The sequence below is a fragment of the Vanessa tameamea genome, chromosome 11 (genome assembly GCF_037043105.1).
Source record: "Vanessa tameamea isolate UH-Manoa-2023 chromosome 11, ilVanTame1 primary haplotype, whole genome shotgun sequence".
In the NCBI taxonomy this organism is placed as follows: Eukaryota; Metazoa; Arthropoda; class Insecta; order Lepidoptera; family Nymphalidae; genus Vanessa; species Vanessa tameamea.
This window is the reverse complement of record NC_087319.1, coordinates 9,366,472-9,390,776: the sequence shown is the minus strand read 5'-3', so window position 1 is coordinate 9,390,776 and position 24,305 is coordinate 9,366,472. Positions and strand designations below refer to the sequence as shown.

General features: G+C 30.3%; 1 protein-coding gene across 1 annotated transcript; it reads left to right on the top strand.

The window, feature by feature from the left end:
* Window positions 1–2,179: 2,179 nt before the first annotated feature.
* LOC113402599 (circadian clock-controlled protein daywake-like) lies at window positions 2,180–20,664 on the top strand. The gene is made up of 5 exons (XM_026642896.2): window positions 2,180–2,420; window positions 13,688–13,907; window positions 17,778–17,908; window positions 18,248–18,403; window positions 20,399–20,664. Exons 1-5 carry the CDS (start codon window positions 2,342–2,344, stop codon window positions 20,560–20,562), a joined length of 750 nt encoding a protein of 249 aa, XP_026498681.1. The 5' UTR covers window positions 2,180–2,341; the 3' UTR covers window positions 20,563–20,664.
* The last annotated feature ends 3,641 nt before the right edge of the window (window positions 20,665–24,305 follow it).

The window sequence follows — 24,305 nt, the reverse complement described above, 5'->3', positions numbered from 1 at the left end:
ATTGGCATTTTTACACTGCAAAATATTATTATTAAAATGCATAAGCTTTACTCAATATAGAACACTTGAGAACCATAAGTATTTAAGACTTGAGAATACCACAAAATAATTTAAAAAAAAAACTTTTTATGACATCGGTAGGTGGATCGGCCATGAGCCACTATACACTAGACTATACACATAGACATTAGCGACGTATGAAATTTTAACTATTTCCTGCATAACCAATGCGCCAATTTAAGAATGTAATTTTCCTTTGTACGTGTTGTTATACTGGCTCGCCCAGCCTTTAAGCCGAAATACAAAAATAATAAGTATTGCTGCTGGATGTTACAGTTGGTTTCCTAATTTACATTAGACTAAAAATGTTCCTGAACTTTTTTATTGTTATTTTATACGGATTTTTAAACGTTTTTACTAATCTTAGATTGTTGTATATTCCAATCAAAGAAGTAAAAAAAACACACTTTTTTCAAGATTTTCATCTACCATGCGATTTAATAATAAATCAGGTAAATTTTGGACTAAAAATAGTTCTTGATGTATTTATTTACAGCACGTCAGTATTTTACTTAACTATATAAATTCTACTTCCAAACGTCCGGTAGCAACTTAACCGTCACTCAAAATCTTTTTTTTTCAAGGAGTCACCTCGATTCTAAGTCAAAATTGTTTATTTGTCTTTATCTTGTGATTAAAAATTATTTGAGTGCTTTAGGACTTCTATAAAAAAAATCAAGCTAAACTAGTTTTTTTGAGTTATCAACTTATTTCCTACACGGTTAAGTGATTCTGTTACACGTGAGTTGCTTTTATTAATTTAATTATACATGTTGTTTTCATTGCGCATAAATACTTCCACTGTTTTTGTAATTTTTTTCATCGATTTTGGAGCACAAAACAAAAAAAAGCTTTATTTTAATTTTTAACTTTAATTATATTTGAATCTAAACTAAGATGAAATTTTTTTAAAGAGAGAGATAGCATATGATTACTTTTAAAATTTTGAGTGATATATATTAACTGATTCGAGAAAATTAAACAAAATAATATATTTTTTTTTCTATGAGAACCGTATTCAAGATCAATGTTGTATAATTAATGTAATTATATATATAATATAATATTTAAAACATAATAATTGTGTTTTAAATACATACATAAAACGAACAAAACAATGTAATCGTATTTTAATTACTTAAAATACATTGTTTTTAAAAGCAAAATCATTTTTAAAATTCGATATTAATTCAATCACGAATATATTACATTTTGGAGGTCATAGACTTTAATGCTAACGAACCAAGGCCATCATCGTTAAATAAATTAAGGCTTTTATTTCTGCGGTTTAAAATAATTAATGGCATTAAAGATATATTTTTTAACTTCATTCAAACACCTAAACATGATTTTATTTTTGACAAGCGCACGGATATTAAAAAGCTATACTTGGTGGTACCCAGATTAATATTGATATCTATCTGATGAGTGGGTGAGGTTTTCTATGACCGACGGTGATCGACTGGCTATATATATATATATGTATTTATAATAGTAAGCGCGATTAGTACTAAGGAAATATAGTTGAATCGAATAGACATATAATAAATACATAAAAACATAATAACATAACATATTTTTATTACATGAAATGATCATAAAATTGTTTACGTGATATTCATATTGTAATAATATCTTGATTAAAAATTGTCAAAATATATATATAGGTACTGATGTGTACTATAATGTAAAATCTTGTAATATATAAATCAAAGGTTTTCATTTTTCTTTTAAGACGTAACTACCTATGTCTACCAAAGCGCTGTTCCGACCATATGAAAACACAGGTGTAATCTCTATTCCGTACTTTTGACTGTCAATGGGAGATTTTTCTCTTGTGTAATATTTTAACAAGAAAAATTAAAACAAAAGCTATTACCGATTCCGTAAACTTGAACCAAGAAACCTGGAGACTGCAGCCTTTTAAGTGCCGAGACTAATAAAATAATGTTACAACGAATGTATTCTTAAATATCACTAATAAATATTATATACCCGCAAATCATTATTAATGGTAATAAATTCAATGATTTCCTCTTCTACACTATTTGACAGTATTTACCAGGGTCGAACGCTTTTGAACAAGAGTCATTTTTTATCTCGCCTGTATTTTTTTTATTTTTAATTTGGCGTTAAAGTCCACCTATAATCGGTCGGCTACAATGTCAGATTGAAAGTTTAATATCTATCAGTTAGACGATATATAGCAGTTATTTGCTCCGCGACCGGTGCAGAGGTGAAACCACTGTACACAGACGAGACACAGTTAAAATAAACAATCATGATTTTAAGAGAGATCTTCGGTATTGTTTTGTGTATTTTGTTCTGTTTTTGCGGCTTAGGCAATGCGAAACTGGCGCGTAAGTATTTTTTTTAGTTTAAACATATAAAGCCCATTATATTTTTTATATTCTTAATAAATAAAAATAAATTATTCGATTATAAAGAATAAAGTAATTGATATACATATATATGTGTACTATACTTTTATGAAAAAAATATTGATTAAATTTTCTTAATTTTAGCTAAATATAAATATATATAAGTATATAGATTTAGATGTATGATATTTGAGTGGTATTTATTATGTTTTTTTTTTAATTTACAGACAGATTTAAATTCATATTAAGATTTAAATTATTTTCGATAAACATTATACGATTCAAAATTAATTTTAAATACACATAGATATGTCTTCAAACAAAACTAAACATGTTAAATAAATAAATTCAAGAAAGCAATTAGAATAATGATTTCTGATTTAGTTTTAATAGTAATGACTATTAAATAAAATACCTCTATAAAATTATAATATATTTCATAAATACTTTTTGATAAAAATACTTAGTTCTTAGTTCCTAAAATTGATGAAAATGTGCCAACATTGAGTAATTAATTAATTAATTGCTAAGATTTATACACTATAGTACTATAGTAACTATATTTAATTCATATTTGTATATATATTTAAGCACTTAATATTATCATTTCTTATAATAAATAATTGAACTAGTTAAATAAAAAAAAAAAAACATTTAGTGTGTAAGGGATGATTGATATTATTCATGGTACATGCGGTATATGGCATTCTCGGTGGTAACTATCACGTTCCTCATTTATAGCCTACATATATTATATAAAAAAAAAAAAGTTGTATAAGACGTTTTAGTACTTCTTATAATTTCTTTGACAATTGATACTATAAAACCATATTTTTATTATATTATATGAATATCATCTCCCCGAAAATATATCTATAATCTCTAATGTTAGAAATAAATCAAATCAAAATATTTTTTGTAGTCTACTACGCTCATAAAAGCATTTTTGATGTGTTGAATTAAATGTAAAGCTACCGCCGGTTCGGAAACTAGATTCTACCGGCAAGAAACTCAGTCGCTACTCTTTTCTACCATTCCAATTATAGAGTATGTTAATAAAGTAAAATTAAATCAACACATAGTATAAAACAAAATCGCTTCCCGCTGTCTGTCTGTCCCTGTGTACGCTTAGATCTTTAAAACTACGCGACGGATTTTGATGCGGTTTTTTAATAGATAGAGTGATTCAAGAGGAAGGATGGTTTATATGTATAATTCATACATAATAAGTAGAGTAAACAGTGATTATTCTAATGTGATGTCGTAAATAAAAAAAAAATTGTGCTTACATTGCAAACACTAGCGGAACCCTACGAGATAGATCAAAATAATGTACGACAGTCCTGTACACTTTAAAAGGGGTCTCAAAAAAATGCGATGGTGCGCGAAGTGGTGGTATATGTCTCTTAGGCACCCACAATAATCATTTTTTATCGTTTCCTTTTTACAAGAAAAAATGGCTTATTTAAGCGATTTCAAGCAATACAGCATTAATCTTTATCAAATTAAGTACCTTAAATACATTTTGCATTTAATATAGGTAAATATGGCCCTTTACAGTGTGTATTTTAAATGAATATTTTGAAAGATATTATGGATTTAAAATGCAGGGACATAGCGGTTTGTATTGTCTAACGACAAAACAGTTGTGAACGTTATTTATAAAGACAGTCTGCAGTATATTTAGTATCGACATTGCACCCGAACGAAGCCGGGGCGGATTGCTAGTTTATATATATATATTGTCTAGAAAACAACAAATACTAAGTCCACGCCTTTTATCTTTAGTATAATCTTGTTTTGAGTAATATGCCTTATTTATTTATTTATTTAACTCTTTATTGCACACCAAATATACAAAAAGATACAAAATATATTTTGTTTAAAAGAAAATTGGCCAAGCAAAAGGCGGTCTTATGGCTTATAAGCCATTTCTTCCAGACAACCTTTGGGTTAGAAGGATAATGTGTATGGAAGACGGCAATATGGTGGTGCAGTAAAAACTTACATTATGAAATAATAACGAATACAACTCAATAAATATAGCAAATACATAAATACAAAAAAATATAAAAAGAAGTCTAAATTATTTATCAATGTTTTTTTAAGATTAGCTTTAAATTTTAATTGTTATCCTCAAGAAAAACGCTGGAAGATATACTACTATGAAAGTAACCAAAGTATACTAATCGAGCAATATCAACATCAAACAGTTGTCTAACTTTTCTAACCGCGCATGTTGCGGAGCCGAGTCTCCCTATCAGGGATCATAAATGAAAATTCCACTAAAGTTATGAGTCTAAAGTGATTCAGAAAAATACTGTAGTATCAGTTACGTTTCGGTCACTATTGTTTAAAGTTAACTTTAAATTTAAGTTTATGTTAATTAGTTATAGTTAACATGTTAAAGATTTTTTTAAAGTTCATCACTGTAGACGGTGAAATTCAGAGTGAAAGTTTGTAGAAGTTCGTAAGTTTTGAAAGACAAATATGAAAATTGGGATATACCTAGACTTCTTTTTATAAGTAAAAAACAACATTACAATGGTACACGGTTGATTTTAAATAAATAAAAAAAACCTATCGAATGTATAACACAGTCATACATTACATAGATTTTTAAGAAGAGTTATTACGGCTGAACGCGGTGATCACAAGAACTACTAGTCAAATTTTAAAATTTATGTACGTGCTGTCCATTTATTATGAAACATTATCCAAAAACTATGAGATATATTAAACTTATATTGTTCACGATCTGATCGCGCAAAAACAGCTAATCCGGATCCGCACACATACATATATAGTTATAATCTGGATAGGATATATAATATAAAGATACTTTTATCTCCGTAAATTGGTTTAACGAGCATTATCAATTCATGTTAAGATTATTTTATTTATAATCCATAATAACTAATTATCATTAAATAATTGACGTTAGAGCTTTGTGCAAGCAAGTCTGTGCCGATACCAGTCACTTATCTTATATACTACTGCCAAGCAGCAATACTTTGTTTTGTTGTTTCGGTTTGAAGGATGAGTAAGCCAGTGCTACAGGCACAAGGTACATAACATCTCAGTTTCTAAGGTTGGTGATCCATGGCGATATAAAAAATGTTTATTTTTTTTTACGGCGCCAATGTTAATGGACAATGCCGCCAATTGATATTTTTATGCCATATATGTACCATAAAAAAACTTCACAGCTATGTTATTAACATAATTTCAATCAGTGATAAAACAAAATATTTGAAAAAAAAAGAAGAAGCTTGTCTATTATTAAACAGGTTTTAGATTATAAAAGTAATATTAAAAAGAAATAATTTTTAAATCGGAATTTAAAACAATATGATGCTTGTATAATCAACTAAATTACGTCAACATAAAATATTTGTTCGTTAATTTTATAACAATATCTCATTTGCGCAGATAATAACACAAAACCAGCCTGAAGGCTATGTGGCTTGTTTTTAAGCAAATAAAAACGTTAATTAAATTATGCCGCGAGATGACATTTATATATATGTTATATATAAGATGACATTTTAATTCTGGGTTTTTAAACACTGAATTAAAATGTTAAATTATAAATTAATTTATCACAAACATAAAACAGTATGTATACAATTAATTACTAGTTCCCGCCCGCACATTAAAGGGGGTCGTTGGTTTTAACAGCAGCCTATGTTCTGCCTTGGGTTTTAAACTTCGTGCTGCACATTCTGTATGCGCGCTGTCTACTCAAACATTCCTCATTTTTATATTTCAACGCCAAACCCACTCGTCTTGAATCCAAAAAGGTACCAAACAAAACAGATTGGTGTACATAAATATTGTAGAATATCAATCGATATAAGCAAGTTTCGATCACATGAAAACTCACTGGTGAATCGGTGGTGGGTTTAACCCGCAATCTTTGCTCAAAATTCCAAATATTCCTAAAATATATGCAATATGTGCCTACTTGTGTAACGCATCACCACTCATTTTCCAGTACACTCAGAAATAAAAGAGAGAGTGAGCCTCTTTTATTTCATTATATCAAAAAATATATATATTACATCACAATAAAAAGGGCTCTGGCCTCTATCGATGTTCCTGCTCTTACTGAGCCTCGTGGAATTAGTCGTGATGATGGTAAGAGACCTGATGAACTGAAATTAGTTCCCTGGGAACGAGGACGGGCTCTTGTGTGGAACGCTTGATGCGTTGACACGTTGGCCTCGTCTCATATCCAAGAAACAATGTTAAGAGCTGGTACCGCTTTGGAAAATGCTGAAGCAAAAAAACGATCTAAATATTCGTGTCTTATGTCAAATTACTTTTTTGTCCCATTTGCTGTCGAAACACTTGGCTCTTGGAGTAGTGGTGGAAAAAGCTTCATTAAAAGTATAACACCTCACCTTATTGCCTCCACTGGAGATAGGAGGGTTGGTTCGTTTTTTGCCTAGAGGATCGGAATTGCGATTTACGGGGAAGTGTTGCTAGCATTCTTGCCACCATTTTACACGATCAGGATTTGTACAGTAACTATTTTTAATTCATATTTGTATATGCTACAAACGTTGTTAATAGCTAACCTTTACAATGAATGCTATGATATTTAAAACAAGCAGATGCTACACGCGAACGCCGGATGACCTTAGATGTAACATACCCATTTAAAAACACAGTCGGACATTTACTCACTTGTGCATGCATTCACTTACTCAAGCACATGAATGGGCGTCAAAATAGCGTCAAATAAACAAATTAATTATTTACATATAAGATGTAATTTAGTTTAAGTAATAAGTACCCGAAAGTCACTTTGACATTATAAATCTATGGCGGAAACTTGTTCCGAATACGCAAGAGGATAAGACGCTAACAACTACACGTACCACCAATTGGTATTATACTTATACCCACATTGCACATTATGATATAAGTATAACTGTGTATAAATTGATTGTATGATCTCTCTACTCAACATCGGATGAACTCTTCTATTTCTCACGAAAAACGCATATACAAACATATGTACATATATATATACACAAAGTGAAAGGGAGGGAATTTTCTTAAACATGGAATCAAACTAATTTAACAGGGTTTTACTTTCTCGAAATCTTTTATGATATCTATGTGTGCTTTAAGCGGACAGGCAGTGATCCTCAAAGATAACATAATACACAAATTAATAACTTGTATAATATGAATGATAATTATAAAACTATTATTTAATAATTTACGTCATTATTTTATAATTAACATAAACTCGAAATACATTTCGAACAAAAAACGTCTCTAACCATAAAATCCATTAACCATGACGACACTAACATAAGATAAGATTTTTGTGTATTTTTTTGAGAAAAACGTCCATAATAATCTGAAGCATACGCCAGTCCATCTATTAAAATTGAATGTAGAATGTTTGAACGATTTAATTCATTTGATTATTCCGATTAAAAGTCATAAGCAGTATTCTACAAAGAGTACACGTTTTCTATAAAGATAAATTGATACAGATATAAGATAAGTTTGTATTGGAATTTCAATTTGATCAAATGTTAAGTAAAACATTTGTCGGTGAAAAGGTATTCCTGTAGCCATATAAACTTACTGCTGCTCGTCCCAACTTCACTCGGCTATATTAGAGATTCTGTCATACATCATTTTTGCGTTTACACATCTCACGCAACGGAAACTTTAAAAAGGAATGATTACCGATGAATCCCCCCCCCCCACCTTCCTTTTTGCAACATTTGTCATTTATACTCTACTGTCTATTGGTAACATAATCTAACACTGAAAGATTCTTTCAAATAGGAATAGTAGTTCCAAATAACAGCACAATTCAACCAAAACACATCCTCTTCAGCTTTATAATATTAGTATATATTGTCAGAAATACGGAACCAGCAAGAGATTTATTTTTTTACCAATTATTTTTGAATTAAAAATACATGCGTAACCCTTTGATTTAACACCTCAAAACAACTCAAAATGTCTAAATAAATGAAATGTCAAAATGATTATGTCATGATTTTTCAATGTCATGTCCTTTACCTTCAGTGGATTTTTATGATAAAAGTGCTATATACTCGTATGTCTTAGAAATATTTATTTGCGCAGTTATATTAATATGAATATTATAAATATTTCAGATTTCAGAAAGCCATTCGTATTGCCTTAGTAATTAATACAAGACTTTTCCCAAATCAAATAAAAATAAAATATCTGTTACCGATATAATGCAAGTGATTTGAACGAACGATTAAAATGTATTCCGTGTATTAAATATATGTATGTTAGAATTAGTTAAAGCAGATTAAATTGTGACTTTTATTGGCTTATATTTTATTTATTTTTAATTGTTCGAGGTATACAAAATTAAAAGATCTAGTAGTTTCATGCAACTACACTACTACACTACACTCAAATATCAAGCAAACTCAAACTCAAATTCCTTTATTCAATATAGAAGCATTATACTTACTTATTGATAGTCAAATTAAACACTACCACTGGTTCGGAAAAGGAAACACCCTGACCTGAGAAGAACCGGCGAAAGAAACTCAGCGGGTCTTTTTTTTTTGTCAATCTAATTAAGTACATATATTGAATATGATTAGAAATAGCCAGGAGGCGATCGTTTCATTCTCAAGGTGTGCTATCAATCATAAACTCACTAATTGTATAGTAACCTTTCGCACACAAGCGTTCCTTAACATTTTTTTTAAATTTGCCAACAGAAGCATTCTGAACGCTTTCTGGGAGCCTGTTGTAAAACCGTATACATCGCCCCACAAAAGAGTTACTGACTCTATGCAGTCGAGTAACAGGAGTGACAAGTTTGTGTTTGTGCCTTGTACCAATGCTATGAGAATCACATTTTCTCATAAAATCATTAATATTTTTCCGTATATGCAAAACATTACAGAATATATATTGAGAAGCAACAGTTAATATCTTGATATCTTTAAATTTATATCTTAATGATTCTTTGGCTCCTAGCATATAGATTGCGCGAATAGCCCTTTTCTGCAACACAAATATAGTATGGATAGCGGCTGCTTTAGCCCAAAGCAAAGTCAAAGCAGTAGTTAATCCGTATATAGACTTCGTTAGTCCTAACCTAGATATATAAAACACACATATAACCTTGTCCAATGCAAAGACAAGGCTCATCATAAATGTTAGCTACGGATGTTATCGTGACCGTTATTTCACTCAAGGCAAATAATGATTTTGGTATTATGAATTATACTTCTCGACTATTTTAATTTTTAAGGTCATATATCTTTTATTACTTTAATATTACACTGTCATAATGGGGTAGTTAAGCCACGAAGTAGTACTGATGGATGCCACAGACCCGGAAGTCCTGGGTTCAGCTTTGTTGAAGGTTGAACCCCCAAAAAGTTGTTGGATTTTTCTGTAGAGGAATACTCAATAGTAGCCCAGTGGCTGGATATTGGCTGTGATGTAATCACTCGTGCCTCGGATACTACGTAAAGTCTGCGTTTTCGAATCATATCGAATCATGATAGTGAGGGAATTGAGAGTTCAATTGTATGGGTAGCCAAACTAGGTTAAGAGGAGATCTGAAGAACATCACACTATATATAAAAATGTAGAATCCTCCAGATTGAGATAGAAAAAGTCCCGTATAACCCCGTACATATCAGTAAAAATGGACATTAATACTAACAGCGTGGAGTGACTCCACAACCCATGCTTTCGGGAATCCAACGCAACTAGCAAACTATTTCCAAAGGGAGTAAGCATCAATGACCCGTATGCAGAGTCTTCCTTCTCCTTTAAGTTTCTCGCTGGTGTATAAAAAAAACACAGCCTCAAAAATAAATAAAATTCCCGCAAAAGAAATTACAATCACTATGTACACTATAAAAATATTAAATTATAATATAAAACTATAATATAAAACTTAGTTAGATTAAAAATATAAATGATTTGTTGAAGATCTACTTAGCTCCTAGTCTGTGCTTTATCAACGTAGAGATAACTATGAGAGGTCAACAAGATGTAAGAGCTGCTAAAATTAAACGAATAAGTACTTAAACTTAACTAGATTAAGATGTAAATTTTCATACTTCGTTTAATGTTTGATACTTAAAAATATTTTATTTTATTTTACATCAATACTAATATTATAAATGCGAAAGTTACTCTGTTTGTTACCTCATCCGCTGAACCGATTTATATGATATTTGGTATAGTGATAGTTTGACGAAGGCTACTTTTTAAATTCACTACTGGAGGGTGTAGAATTTTAACATTTAAATTTAAATTTCAATGCATTTCGCGCGGTTAAAGCCGCAGTTTCAGTTGGTTTTATATGTGTTATTTTTTTAGTACCTGCCCTATTCTTCTGCTAAAATTTAAATTATGTCATTTATGAATAGTATTTATTATTTATTTTGGTGTCGATATATAAAGGTGTTTATATAATAATTTACTTGCATTAAAACATTGATCTGAACAACTTGACATTTTACTAAATTAATGCTATTGGTGTTTAGAGTCGTAGAATTTTATTACGTAACGTGTTAATTTACACACATAGTGGACAATGTCAACAATAAATTTTACAACAAATGACTGCATATAAACGATTATATAAATATTTACATCATTTTTACTTACTACGTCATTAAAGGTATCAAATTATATTTGCTTTTTCAGTCTTAAGCCTTGATTAAATAGATTAAGATCATGAACCAGCTGCTTATTCAAAAGGTCACAAGTAACTGTAGGTGATGAACATTATTTGTAATAATTGTATAGTAATTAAATATCATAAAGATATAAAATAACCTGTAGTATATTATACACATATACATAATGCACGAAGAGCAGAGGCCGACTATGCACCAGATGGGCAGATGAAATAGTGGAGACGGCAGGTAAAATCACAGCCATAGATAGAGAAAAATGATATACCTTGGAGGAGGCTAGTTTACCCGTAAAGGAGTCCGTACAAAATATCTAACCTAATATTATATACCAGCCCTTTATACTGATTAAACTCTTTTTATTTAGTTTAGTTACTTAGTTTTGTTACTTGATTTTTTTTTGTCTTTATTTTTAAAGTGTTTCTTTCTCGTTCTTAAAATTGTATATTACTAAATGTACAGAAATAATAAAGCAAATAAAGGAAATTTCAATGAAACTGTTCCAGGTTCGAACCCACGCTCTTTGCTTAAAATTTGTATGTTCTAACTAGTCTATCTCGGTTGTGCAGCTAATAAATGTCAATACCAAATACGGTGATTAAATACTAATCCATATTATACTTAAAAATATAACATCCAGTGAGTACAAGTTAGAATGTTTTGAAAATTAAAAGTTATAAAAATTATGCTGGGCTAAGGCATCGGTTAAGATTCACGCACGCGGTCTTACCACTGGGCCATCTCGGCTAAGGCCTCCAATAATAATATAGTTTCTAGCTTATTCCTTTTAAAACACCGGTTGGCGGATATACGTGGGGCAGACTTTGAAATGAACGATAAACGCAAATTATCAAATGAAATTTCTGAGCTGCTTGCCGAGGTTTGAACCCGCAATCATCAGTCAAAGTTTAGGTACTCTAACCATAACAATCGATAGACAACAAAATCGACTTTGTTTATCAATCAACTAGTCTTTACTTCCATAACAATAAGACATATATTGGCTAGATAGCTATTTAATTTATCTTTGTTTACTCTGCTGAGGATCTGAAATGCAATTACAGGGAATTGCACGAAGCGCCGTCCACAAACCCGAAGATTTTCTCATATCATGAACAATATATGGCGCGGCTTACACGAGATTGCATATTATAATTAATATTCTGTACTGTAATCCTTTTAACAGACTTTTAATAAAGTCCACTTATGATAATCAACTTATCTCACAATTAAACCCTTAAATGGTTTAATTTGAAACCATATCAAGACAGCTTTGCCTTACTGAATCAAAATGGCATCGAGACGGTAGTTATTGGAAGAGAACAACCTCTTAGATTGTACTAGAGGAATCGTATAAATATTTTGGAAAGCATCGTGGGTTAATCTGCACGTATCGAATATATTTTAATGTAAATGTGGTTGAGCAGCGCGGTTAATTTCCGTAAAAGATGAAAAGGTATTGGCCCAGAATTGGTGCCATTGATTTACACTTACTTTAGTATATGATTACCATCCTTTAAATTACTCTCAGAATGTTTATATTTAATAATATACATGTATTGAAACATATACCAACACGCTAATGCACTGCGGATTACTGGATACACACGTGGCACAATTTGATTACTTTTAGGCTTCCTTACGATGTTTTCTTTCACGGTGAACACAAGATTAATTAAAAAAGCACATGAAAATTTAGTATTACTTGACCGAATTAGAAATAGACCTTGATTAAGATCTTCGTAGTCTATCCATTGGAATGTAACGTATTATTATATAATTAAAAAAAAAAAAAAAAATTATTTACAATTTTATGTTGGCCCTGAATCTCAAACTAGCATTAGCTGTATGCCGGGAATCAGTTCCTTCCCAAAACTTTACGAAATCATTATATTTTTTATGATTAACGTAGAATAGACAACAATACCAAAATTTATAAAGTTTATTTTATACAAAATTAAATTAAACTTCAATTTTTTTATTTGTATACAATCGCTTAGAATCATGTTTAATTTACACATTCGTAATACATTGTTTTCAAAACATAAGTTTATCTTGAAATAAAAAACAAAATTAATTAAGAAAATATTGATATAACACATCAAATGTATACGCAATAATTGATACCGTTTCTTGCAATTAACACTTAACTGACGAAAACATAACAAACATTATAGTTCAAATAAAACATACCTTGTACCGTCATCGTACTGTTTACAAAGTTCATTGCTATATTTGCAAAGTATCATAATAAAATGTATTTTTTAGGCATAACTATTGCTACCTTTAAAATAAAAATAAAATGGTTTTATTTTCATCTCGTCAAATACTTAGGTTTTGGATAATACTATTATTTTAGTAAATTCACATTATTAACTCTTATTTTATCTTTATCTCATAATAGTAGAAAATACATACGTTCACACTTAGTGGGCACATCATGAGATATTTAATCAAGATGATTCGTTGAAGTTTAGTTGTTACCATATTTTGTAACAGATATATTTTCCTGTAAATTTTGACCCTATATTTCTAATACGACAAATATTTTAATTGCAGCGGACTTCATACATCCCTGCAACGCAACCACAAGAGAATGTTTGGTGAAATCAACACAAGATGCCATCCCTGAATTTGTGAAGGGCATTCCACATCTCGGTGTTCCATCTTTAGACCCCTTTGTTATCGAGAAACTTTCGATACCTCTAAACGGTCTCAAAGTGACGTTCTATCAAGGAAAAGTTACGGGATTCAGGAAGTGCATCGTTGACAATGTTATGTAAGTTTTTTTTTTGCTCCATAACATAACATAACAAGAATATTCACTGAAGATGTAGTTCTATTCCCTTACTATCATAATCCAAAAATCCGAGTCAACCTGAGAAAGAATACGCGCAAGACCAATGGCTTGACGTGCTTTCGGAGGTACATAGTCAACCTCCACAGCCCAGGCCTGCTAATGAAAATTTCTTCCTGAAACGAGCCACGATTTGAACCCAAAACATAAAAAATTGCAGCCATAAGCTAACAATTAAACCAACGAAGTCACGTTTCCTTTTAAGTTATGTTGTAAACATTCAAATACAATAGAATTACATTTTAAATTACGGTTTTATAATTCAGCATAATCATAAAATCATAGATGCAATACAGTGCATTCGTACACGTTTTGAAGTTAATCAGTCGCCGGTCAAATTTTGATGGATTGACACAGTTGGTCACGTTGGCTGATTACCAGCCTTAATCGAATGTGACAAATTGCACCATAAAAATGCGGATATTTCAGATATCACTGTCAAAACAATTTGTCTCAAATAAAATACACTGTCAACTAAATACGATTCAATTTACACGTCATGTATGGAAATGATTGAAAACTCAATTCCACGCTTTCTTATCATTTACTTATTCTTCTGTTTTGTAAAAGATTTTATCTCTGAATGTTATTTTAACATAATCATAGTATATAATAATATAACATGTTACGTTTTGGTATTTAGGGAATTTTTATTTTTTATGTAAACTATTCGCAATAAATTATTAACGATGAATTTGTCTACAAAACGAAAAGGAATACAGTAATTAAATTGGACAACTCTCTCAACTCGAATTCAAGACTTCGTTCGTTTAAGCTTCGAGATATAATTGTGAACGGGTTTTAATATATTATGTATAGATCTGTTAATTGGAACTACATTTTATTTCTCGATTAACTAGAAAAGCTGTTTCTATTTAATATCAAATTAGCGATATGATTATCTTTTCATTCAGCGTACTACGAAAGTACTCTCAATTCATTGATTACATATATCGTTCGAAAGATACGTTGTCTCGGATCTAGCATAAAAAAATATTGTTTGAATTCCTTTGTTTTATTGATTTGACATGATTTTGTTGTCATATCTAGTTATAACAATAAAAATGTCAAATGTGATATCAAAATTAATGTCAAACGTGGTCACGGTTATATGTATAGGTATTTTATTATTATCATTATTCAAAACTATAGAATACGTTCAACCAATCCAAGATCAAAAATGTTTCAATTAATAAACAATTTATACTATCGTCATTATAACCTTCCAATCTCAATACAAATGTCATCTGCATAAGCTAATGTCTTTATTTTTTTATATTTATATTAAAAATAAATATTGATATATAAAATGATATATAGAAATGCTTGTTGCTATATCAGTTTATTATTAATAGACATTGACACAATTTCACTTATATGAAATTGTGTATAAAAAATATTTTTTTTTATAGAGATACTTTTATACTATCTCGAAACTATGTTGTAACTCGCCACTAGATGGCGCTTTGGCACATCATCTTTATAGCGTTTAAGCTCGGTTCAAGCGAACGCCATGACAGTTGCAACACATTTGACAACTAAGATTATTTTAGCGCAAGTCTCCAATAATAGTTAAACAACAAATTTAAAAAGATATTATAAGGCATGCCGACCATTAGCTGGTCATAAATAAAATTATTGACTGTAGTTCATTAGGTTATAAACAACATTTGTTAAATTTGTTTTTAATGTACATTAAAAGTCATCAATCAATTTTAATAGATTATTATCGAGTTTAGATTGGTGATTTACTATCGCAATTATGTTACTATTCTCGATAGATATTTCTTTTTTTTTTTTAATTTAAATTTATTATTTTAAATTGATAAAACCATCGCATATATATAATCTTAAAATTCTTATTCGCTGAATTTTAAGTTTATAATTTATGCGATTACTTGTCTCTGCGGCAAATTTCACATGGGCAAGCACAGGTGCTTCTCTCTTCGTCACGATCCCATGACATGATTGGACAGAATAAGATCGAGGATATATGTACGTGATTTCCGAGGATGCGCAAAGCACACCAGGGATGTTATGGATATGTAATTTTGGATTTGAATATGGATTACGGATATGTGAATAATATTTTTACTGTGTCAGATTGTGGTTACGGATACAAAATTATTTCGGATTATCCCATTGTTTCGGATTATTTTAGTTACGATTATTCTATTATTTAAAATTGTAAAAGAGAAAATAACAAGGTAACAGTTTGACTTTATTTGTAGGCAATTTTTTGGTATTAGGTATTACAATAGCCTTAAAAACAAATTTAACTACACTTTTTAAATATAAAACTAAGCAAAAAAAATATCATAAACATTTTTTTTATAGGATTCGGTAACAGTTTCGGATAGATTTTTATTTCGGATATCCGATTCGGTTACCGTTACGGGGCTCCATAACATCCGTGCTGTCATAACTTTAGTCTGCGATTGAATTGCAATAATTGTCATGTCCGGTTCTTTCCGAACTCGGGATCCAGAGCTTTATACGCTAGCAAGCAAGATACTGAAACAAAGATTATTATGTAAAAATAATTTAAAACTTTAACACCTATTTTTAACAATGTCTTATTAATAAATGAAGTCTATAAGTTGAAATACGATAACATATTTGACGAGTATTTCAATTATGTTTTATTATAATTATAATTTAATGAGTTTCTAGGATCAGATCTATTAAAGCATTGTCTTCGAAATTATACCTGTAATAACATAATTACGTATTCATTCGAGCAAGTAAGCATATTTATAGAGCTACAATGTTTTATAATAATTGTACGTTACTTCACAACTATGTAACCGTACTTGACCTTAGTAAGGTAATAAGCAATAATGCTTTATAATGGGAAAACTGGTTATGGCTCAAGTTTAAAAATATAAGTTTGTATCGTTTCGATTTAATTTATATTCATTTGAATGTATTTTTTTTTTTTTGATTTGTTTTTCTAGATTAATCCAAAGATATAATTTTATTATAAAATTTAAAATGTCCTCAACATTTTCAATGATTGCTTATTACCTTACTAAGGTCAAGTACGGTTACATAGTTATGCAGTAACGTACAAGTAATATAAAACGTGTATATAAAATTAATATAAAATGTTGATATATTTTTTTATATAGAATAAAGTTTAACTTGGAAATGTATTGGCAAACATATATATTTTGTGTACCATTTGTATTCAATTATCTTAAATTTCGAAATTTTTTCGAATCTTTGGTAATTCTTTGGTACTGTACGTAAACTCCGCCCTCCTTCATGTAGAATTGTCGTCATCTGGTTATGCGAGTGAGGAAATTGAAAGTACACAAATATGAGCACTATAATATTTCCTGTGCAGTTTGCTATTCTCCCTTGATATTAACGTGATCATTTAATTTCAACGTATGACATTTTAGATTCTGATAAACGATTTTAATTAGCTATCAAGTAACTTGTGATTTATAATAAAAGTAACGTATACATTTTCTTGAGCCGAGATAGCCCAGTGGTTAGAATGCGTACATGTTAACCGATGATTACGGGTTCAAACCAAGGCAAGAACCACAGATTTTTCGCATCATTTATGTTTATAATTCATCTCGCACTTCGCGGTGAAGAAAAAATGTCTAATTTCAACAAAATTCAGCAACATGTGAATCCACCAACCCGCATTGGAGAAGCGTGGTGGAATATGCTTCTAACCCTTTCTTCAAAGGAAGATGAGGCCTCAGCCCAGCCGTGAGAAATGTACAGACGGTTACTATTATATGTTACATAATATACATTTTATATAATTTTCAGATCAGAATTGGAGAAAAGACATTTCGTATTGGAGTTCCACTGTAACTTAACCATCAAAGGACAATATGATGCTGTTGGAAAAATCTTACTTTTCCCAATCAACGGAGAAGGTGACGCTAAAGTAAAATTAGGTGAGATTATTTTATATTTCGAATAAATTTAGAAAACTCGAAGCAAATAACAATTTTATCTGAAATCTGTTCTTATCTTAAACATTAAAAAAACAAACTATATTGGGTATCAGTTCAAAATTTTCCATTTTTACTTTCAGAAGGATCATTTTCATTGAAATTTACACGAAACCAATCTTAAAGTATCTCTTTAATAAGCAAAGTATCATCAAAATCAGTTGACAATAACAAACAAAATCGAAAACAAATATATCCCATAAAAACATATGTGAATAACAATCACTTTAAATAATATGCAAAAATTTCAAAACAACACTTTTTTTTTTTAATTAATTCCAGTAAACCTCAGAATGAAAGTTGACATCAACACAAAGTATATCAAAGATGAACAAGGAGTCAATCACTTCGCCGTTAAAAACTACAAATACTCATTTGACTACGGAGATCGTGTCATGTTCGACCTAAAAAATCTCTTCAAAGAAAGTCAAGAATTAAGTAAGTATACATTTTTAAATAATACTATTATTTAAGACCTTTTGTAAATAAGTATAATTGCATATGTTTCATGTATATAAACTTAGAGAAAAATATAGCAAAATATAATCCTCCTGATTGATTTTCGACCACGGCCTCAAAACCTAACCATGTGAGGAAATATTATTGTAGGTATAAATGTGTGATTCGTTTACCCTCATAATCCAATAGGACGGCGTTATATGGCACGCGAGTTTACCAGTGGTAGTTTCCCAATTCAGGGTTTTAGTGAATCCTTTGACCAAAAAACTAACCTTTTATCCCGACCTGAGATTTAAACACCTTAACTTATCCTTAAGTAATCTTTTGTCTAATAAGTAACTAGACCTTATGATATTTCAAGTATTAAAATATATTTTATATCACTACATTGTATAAAACAAAGTCGCCTCCCGCTGTCCGTCTGTCCTTATGTATGCTTAGATCTTTAAAACTACGAAACGGATTTTAATACGTAGAGTAATTCAAGAGGATTATATCCATAATACATGCATATACTAGAGAAACACTGATTATTTTAGAGGTTTCGTATGTGATGTCGTAAATAAACAATTTTTTTGCGCTCACATTGTAAACGCTCGCTAAACGTTACGAGATAGATCAAAATCATGTACTAGAGTATTGTACACCTTAAAAAGGTCTACAAAAAAGTCTACCTATCTCTTAAGAATAACCCATAATAACCATTATTATTCTTTACTTTTTACGAGAAACAATGGCTTATTTACGAAGTGATTTTAAGCAATGCAGCATTTATCCTTAAACCGATTTAGTATCTTGATTACATTGTGCATTTAATATAGAGCAATATGGCCCTTTACAGCATGCAATTTAAATAAACATTTCCGAAAATATTACAGATTTAAAATGCAATGACAAAAAAGTGCAACTGTGAACGTTATATATAAAGACATTCTGTAGAATATTTAGTAACAGCATTGCACCCGTGCGAAGCCGGGGCGGGTCGCTAGTGTTTCATAAAGGAAATAAATTTAATGTCACGTATTTCTTACGAAAGACCTTATCAAACTAAAGACAACGATAAAAAAGGCGTAAGAATATTTTGTTACATAATTTGTGCGACCAAAATCCAATATCTGAAGGAATTTTGTTCCTTTATTGTATCTCGAAAAAAAATTGGAGGAATTATTTTTTGAAGGCTCTTTTGTGCTGAATATCTTCATTAATATTTTAATAAACCTTCTATATTCGTCTAGAAAATTGCGCAAAAATATATATTCAAACCGGCTTATAACGGATATTATATATACACGGATATTACATTACAAGTGATCATAAAACATTAATTTTTGAATTAAAACATTGATATTTTATTATAAAAATACCTCTTTAAAATAAATTAAATACCAGGAAATCTAGGTAGATTACTTTTAGTCTGAGATCCGAACTTAAAACGACCTTCACCGAGCTGATAATAAAATGAAACATATTTTATAACAAATTTAGTATATTAGAAAATAAGTCAAGAATGGTTTGCCTGAAAAAAATCCTGGACAGACTATTTTTAAATTAAAAACATGATTTTTAATTAAATGTTGCAACATCGAGATAATAAGATTTTTTTACCCTGACTCAAAGTATCAAACGTATAGAATGTGCAGCCGTTCGGTTGCCTATTCTTTGCCTATTCTTGCCTTTGGACAAACTACTCGGTTGTCAGGTGTAAGCGGGTTTGTTGATGCGAGTTACCTTCTTGCTTGATAATAAAATCATCAAGCGTCATATCAAGTAAATTAATTTTTTGCTATCCAGAAAAAAAGTCTTTCAAGCTATGATTGAAAGTGGCAATACATTAAATGGACCAATAACATGTCAGAACGTTGAAAAAGATACACTCATTGGGGCAGCCTACTTTACCGGTGGACTAAAATCAATGAAATACTATTTTAAATTTTATAAATTTAGTAATAGTAATAATATGTTATCTTTTTTCAGGTGAAACAGTGTTAAAGTTCTTAAATGAAAATTGGAAGACGGTAGCAGAAGAATTCGGGAAGCCTATAGTTGATTATTCTGTTGATTTAGCGATACGTACGATTGAAAAGTTCTTCCTAGTCGTTCCGTACGAAGAACTCATAAACGTGCCGTTACCGAAATAATTTAAGACATCTTATATTATTATAATATATAGCTGTCTGTAAGAAATATTTATATAATTTAGAACTCAAATATAAGTTTAGTCTGATTGATTTGGTTTTGTGACAAATTAAATGTGCAATAAATAGGAAAACCATAAACCCATCACTCGCAGTTTTTTTTTTATCACTGTTTTTTGCTAGATTTCTTTCTACTAATTCAAATATATTAAGCCAAAATTTAATTATTGCAAAATTATAAAAAAAAAACTTATTCATTTTGAATATATTTAAGCCTTCTATTTAGTGTACTAGATTTAATATACCCAGCAACGTAAATGTGTCCGAAAATTCATTTCAATTTGTTGGACTACGAGCAATTTAATAATTCGTTGGAAGATTTAACACATATGCACTAATAGACGAATTTAAGGTGTATCTCCTCTGCTCTTGGTTTACTTTGAAAAAATATTTGATGATATAAGTCTGTCGGCGAGTTAATAAGCGTGAAAGGGAAGGTTTGTTATTCTGCATTGGCAGCCTTGATGCAGCTCTGCCACTTGATTCACTAAACAGGTAAATGTAGGTCGATTAAATTGATTTAAGGTTTCTCGTGACCGTGTCTCGAATTTTTATTTTTTTGAGTATGCTGTGATCTTGTATGTAAATGTTTTTTTTTTCAATTAAGATCATCTTAAGTATATAAAGAAATATATATTTTTAGACAAAGAAATCTGTTAATAAATTAAATTTATTGAAAACTAGAACGATATATTTCGATTTGCTCTATCTAAAAATATAAAAAAAAAAACATCTTCAATGCAATACACACTTTGAAATCTCGTTGAAAAGGGGCACGACTTTCTGAAGGTCTTTTACGCGTTACTCTTTGGAGATAAAGCATAGAAGTTATATGACTAAATATTTCCTTCGCCCTTCTATCGTTGGACAACTACGCGTCGTTAGTGTTTGTCGAGACGGAATCGAGCTGATGGAGCCAGAGGTGGATAGTGTAACTTAGTAATAGCGATTATAATCAATAAAGGCAATTTTGTTTTTATTACAAGACTTCCAAAAATGTTGTGTATAAAAGTGTTTTTTCTTAAACTTCTTATATGTAGCTAACATATTAAGCTATACGATAATTTACAACTACTCGATTAGGGTCGACAACATTGGAATTCGCTACTGATGTCGCGGCCAACAAGTTCATGCATTAGTTAAATCGTATACTAAAAGAGGGCATAAACATTTCGGCAACAATTTTAGTTTGTAATAGTTTATTGTAATTTTTATGAGTTAATACAACGCAATATTTTCTTAAAAATTGTTTTGCTCGGATTTTATATTATTATATATAAGATTTTAAATTAACATGGTTATTTTTATTAATAACAGTATTTAAAACGGGATATTTACCACGTTTTATATTTTTATTTGGTGGAGCTCGATATTTGAAAAGTATGGAATCCAGTGATAAAGTTATGCAAACCCTTGAATAATAATATAAAAAATTCACGAATCGATACGGTGAGTTTCGTTTGTAAAACACGGGATCGAGTTTCGAGTGTAAATAAAACAAATAGTAGGGGTGAAAGTGACAGTGGTAGTGGTAACCAGTGTTTACGCAGCAAACGTACGAGAAAGGAGGTAGTCCGATATGGACACTTCTAATGCCGTCAACATCTACCCGCAAACGTCAGTCTCGTGAACAAGACATTCGTAGATAATGTCGAAATATCGAGCTCCACCAAATAAAAATATAAAACATGGTAAATATCCCGTTTTAAATACTGTTTATATTATTATGTTTTTGGCCTTATAATTTTTGTCAACGAGTACTGATTCTAAAGGCGTATGAAGAAGGCATAAGAAATCCATCAAGATATCTCTGCTTTGAACATTACCGTTCATATTACACACAAATTACATAAAATAATTATAAGATATTATAGCGGTTAAGATAAAAAGTTTTATACACTATATTTATATCCATACAGAGAATAGAATATTGAAGATTTTTTTGTCCAGAATAAAATACGTTTAGTCATCAGAAATGAATGTAATGTAAGTTAATTCCTGGGCAAAAACAGAGCTACTGCATAACCATTTAACCAATATGTCTTGTTCAAACAATCATCAGTCACAGTAAGACAAGATCTAGACACGCCTTTTCCGAGTCGCTGCCTATTATACAGAAACTCGACATATTGCGTTGACTTTTTACTTCAACATAATTTATTATTACACTTAAGTGTTATATAATTTAATATTTGAAGAGACCACGAGCTTTTCGTTTGTCTAGTTTATAAGACCACAGAACCTGGTCAAACCCAATGTTCTGGTTTCAAACCCAATCAAAAAAAATATGGGGATCTATTGAAAATACTCAATAGCCGAAAGTTGGAAGTTGGCAGACTTCTTGGGCAGTCAAAAAGTATTTCTGATCATATTGCATTTGAGGTTATTAGAGCAGGGGATTAGATAGTGCTTTAATGTTTTGGAATACATTTGTGTACTAAAATGTCATGCGTAGATTCCTTGAGTAAGAGCGCCCCGACTGAAGTATATCATATAAACACATAGATCACCATTTTGTATGTCTCGTAGTTTTGTTTAGTTCAATAACGAAATGTTTCACTTTTAATGGGATATTTTTAATCTTTTCAATGGATTTTCTATTCCATAAAGGAATATACTACGTTTCCGCAGTTTATCAAGGATATAAAATCAGCTATGCTGACCTTTAAAAACTATAGTTAGCTTAGACAGTCACATCAAATTTTCTAGTACGTATTATAAAATATTAAAATTAATTCAATCAATATAAAATATTTGTTTCTTAAGTACCAATAAATATCATATATTTTTCGACGTTCGCGTCTTCATTATAATTTTTAGACGAGAGTGCACACGACATTCGAAAATATATATATACCACAAGTCGAATGTCGCCTACATCATTATCTCTGAAAATATATTCGCTTGAACATCCCTTTCGAAATTCCAATATTTTGCCTCAAACGTGCAAACTTGAGTTCGAAATAAGTGATGTACAAACCACTTCATAAAAATTTTGAAATATACCTTCTATTTTATTTTATTATTAAACTAGGTTTTATTCAGTACACGCTATAAAGCCTAAAATATACTCAGTTGTTCATTTAGTTCGACCGAATAACAATTGTTGGAAAAAAGATCTTGATTCTTTCACCGGTTCTTCTCAGGTCTGAGATGTTTATTTTCGTAATGCTGTAGATAAGTTAGGCTTTGACTGTGGATACTCGGCTGTTTCGATTCTGAATAAAACAGATTACGTAAATTTGAACTACAATACAGTGCAGAAGAATACAGCCAGAATATTACTTGGCGCTATAAGATATTAAAATTTAAACGATAATAGAGGTTTATAGGCCCCCTTGCGACGTAAAAAGTAGCAGGATCGATCACAAATAGGAATATTAGTAATTCCTTATAATGGGACACACTACAATTATTTTTAATCACGCGATTATATCACGCAAGAATATTTAAATATCCTCTTTATATATTATATTCAGTACAATTCAATAAATCCGCTAAACATTTGGATTACGTTTCAACATGTCCTGAAGCTAGCAACGTGTAACTAAAATTAAATTGCAAACTAAAACCTGAACCCTCAGGGACTTTGAACATGAGGTTGTTTTGTGTTTAGAAAGCAGTTATAAAATTACTAGGAAATTCCCTTTTTATTTAGACAAAATATCTTTGATAAAAATTCCTAA

Coding starts and splice junctions, on each gene's coding strand:
- LOC113402599 (XM_026642896.2), top strand. CDS start 2,342: ATGATTTTAAGAGAGATCTTCGGTATTGTTTTGTGTATTTTGTTCTGT. Junction 2,421..13,687: donor AGGCAATGCGAAACTGGCGC/GTAAGTATTTTT, acceptor TTTTAATTGCAG/CGGACTTCATACATCCCTGC. Junction 18,404..20,398: donor CAAAGAAAGTCAAGAATTAA/GTAAGTATACAT, acceptor ATCTTTTTTCAG/GTGAAACAGTGTTAAAGTTC.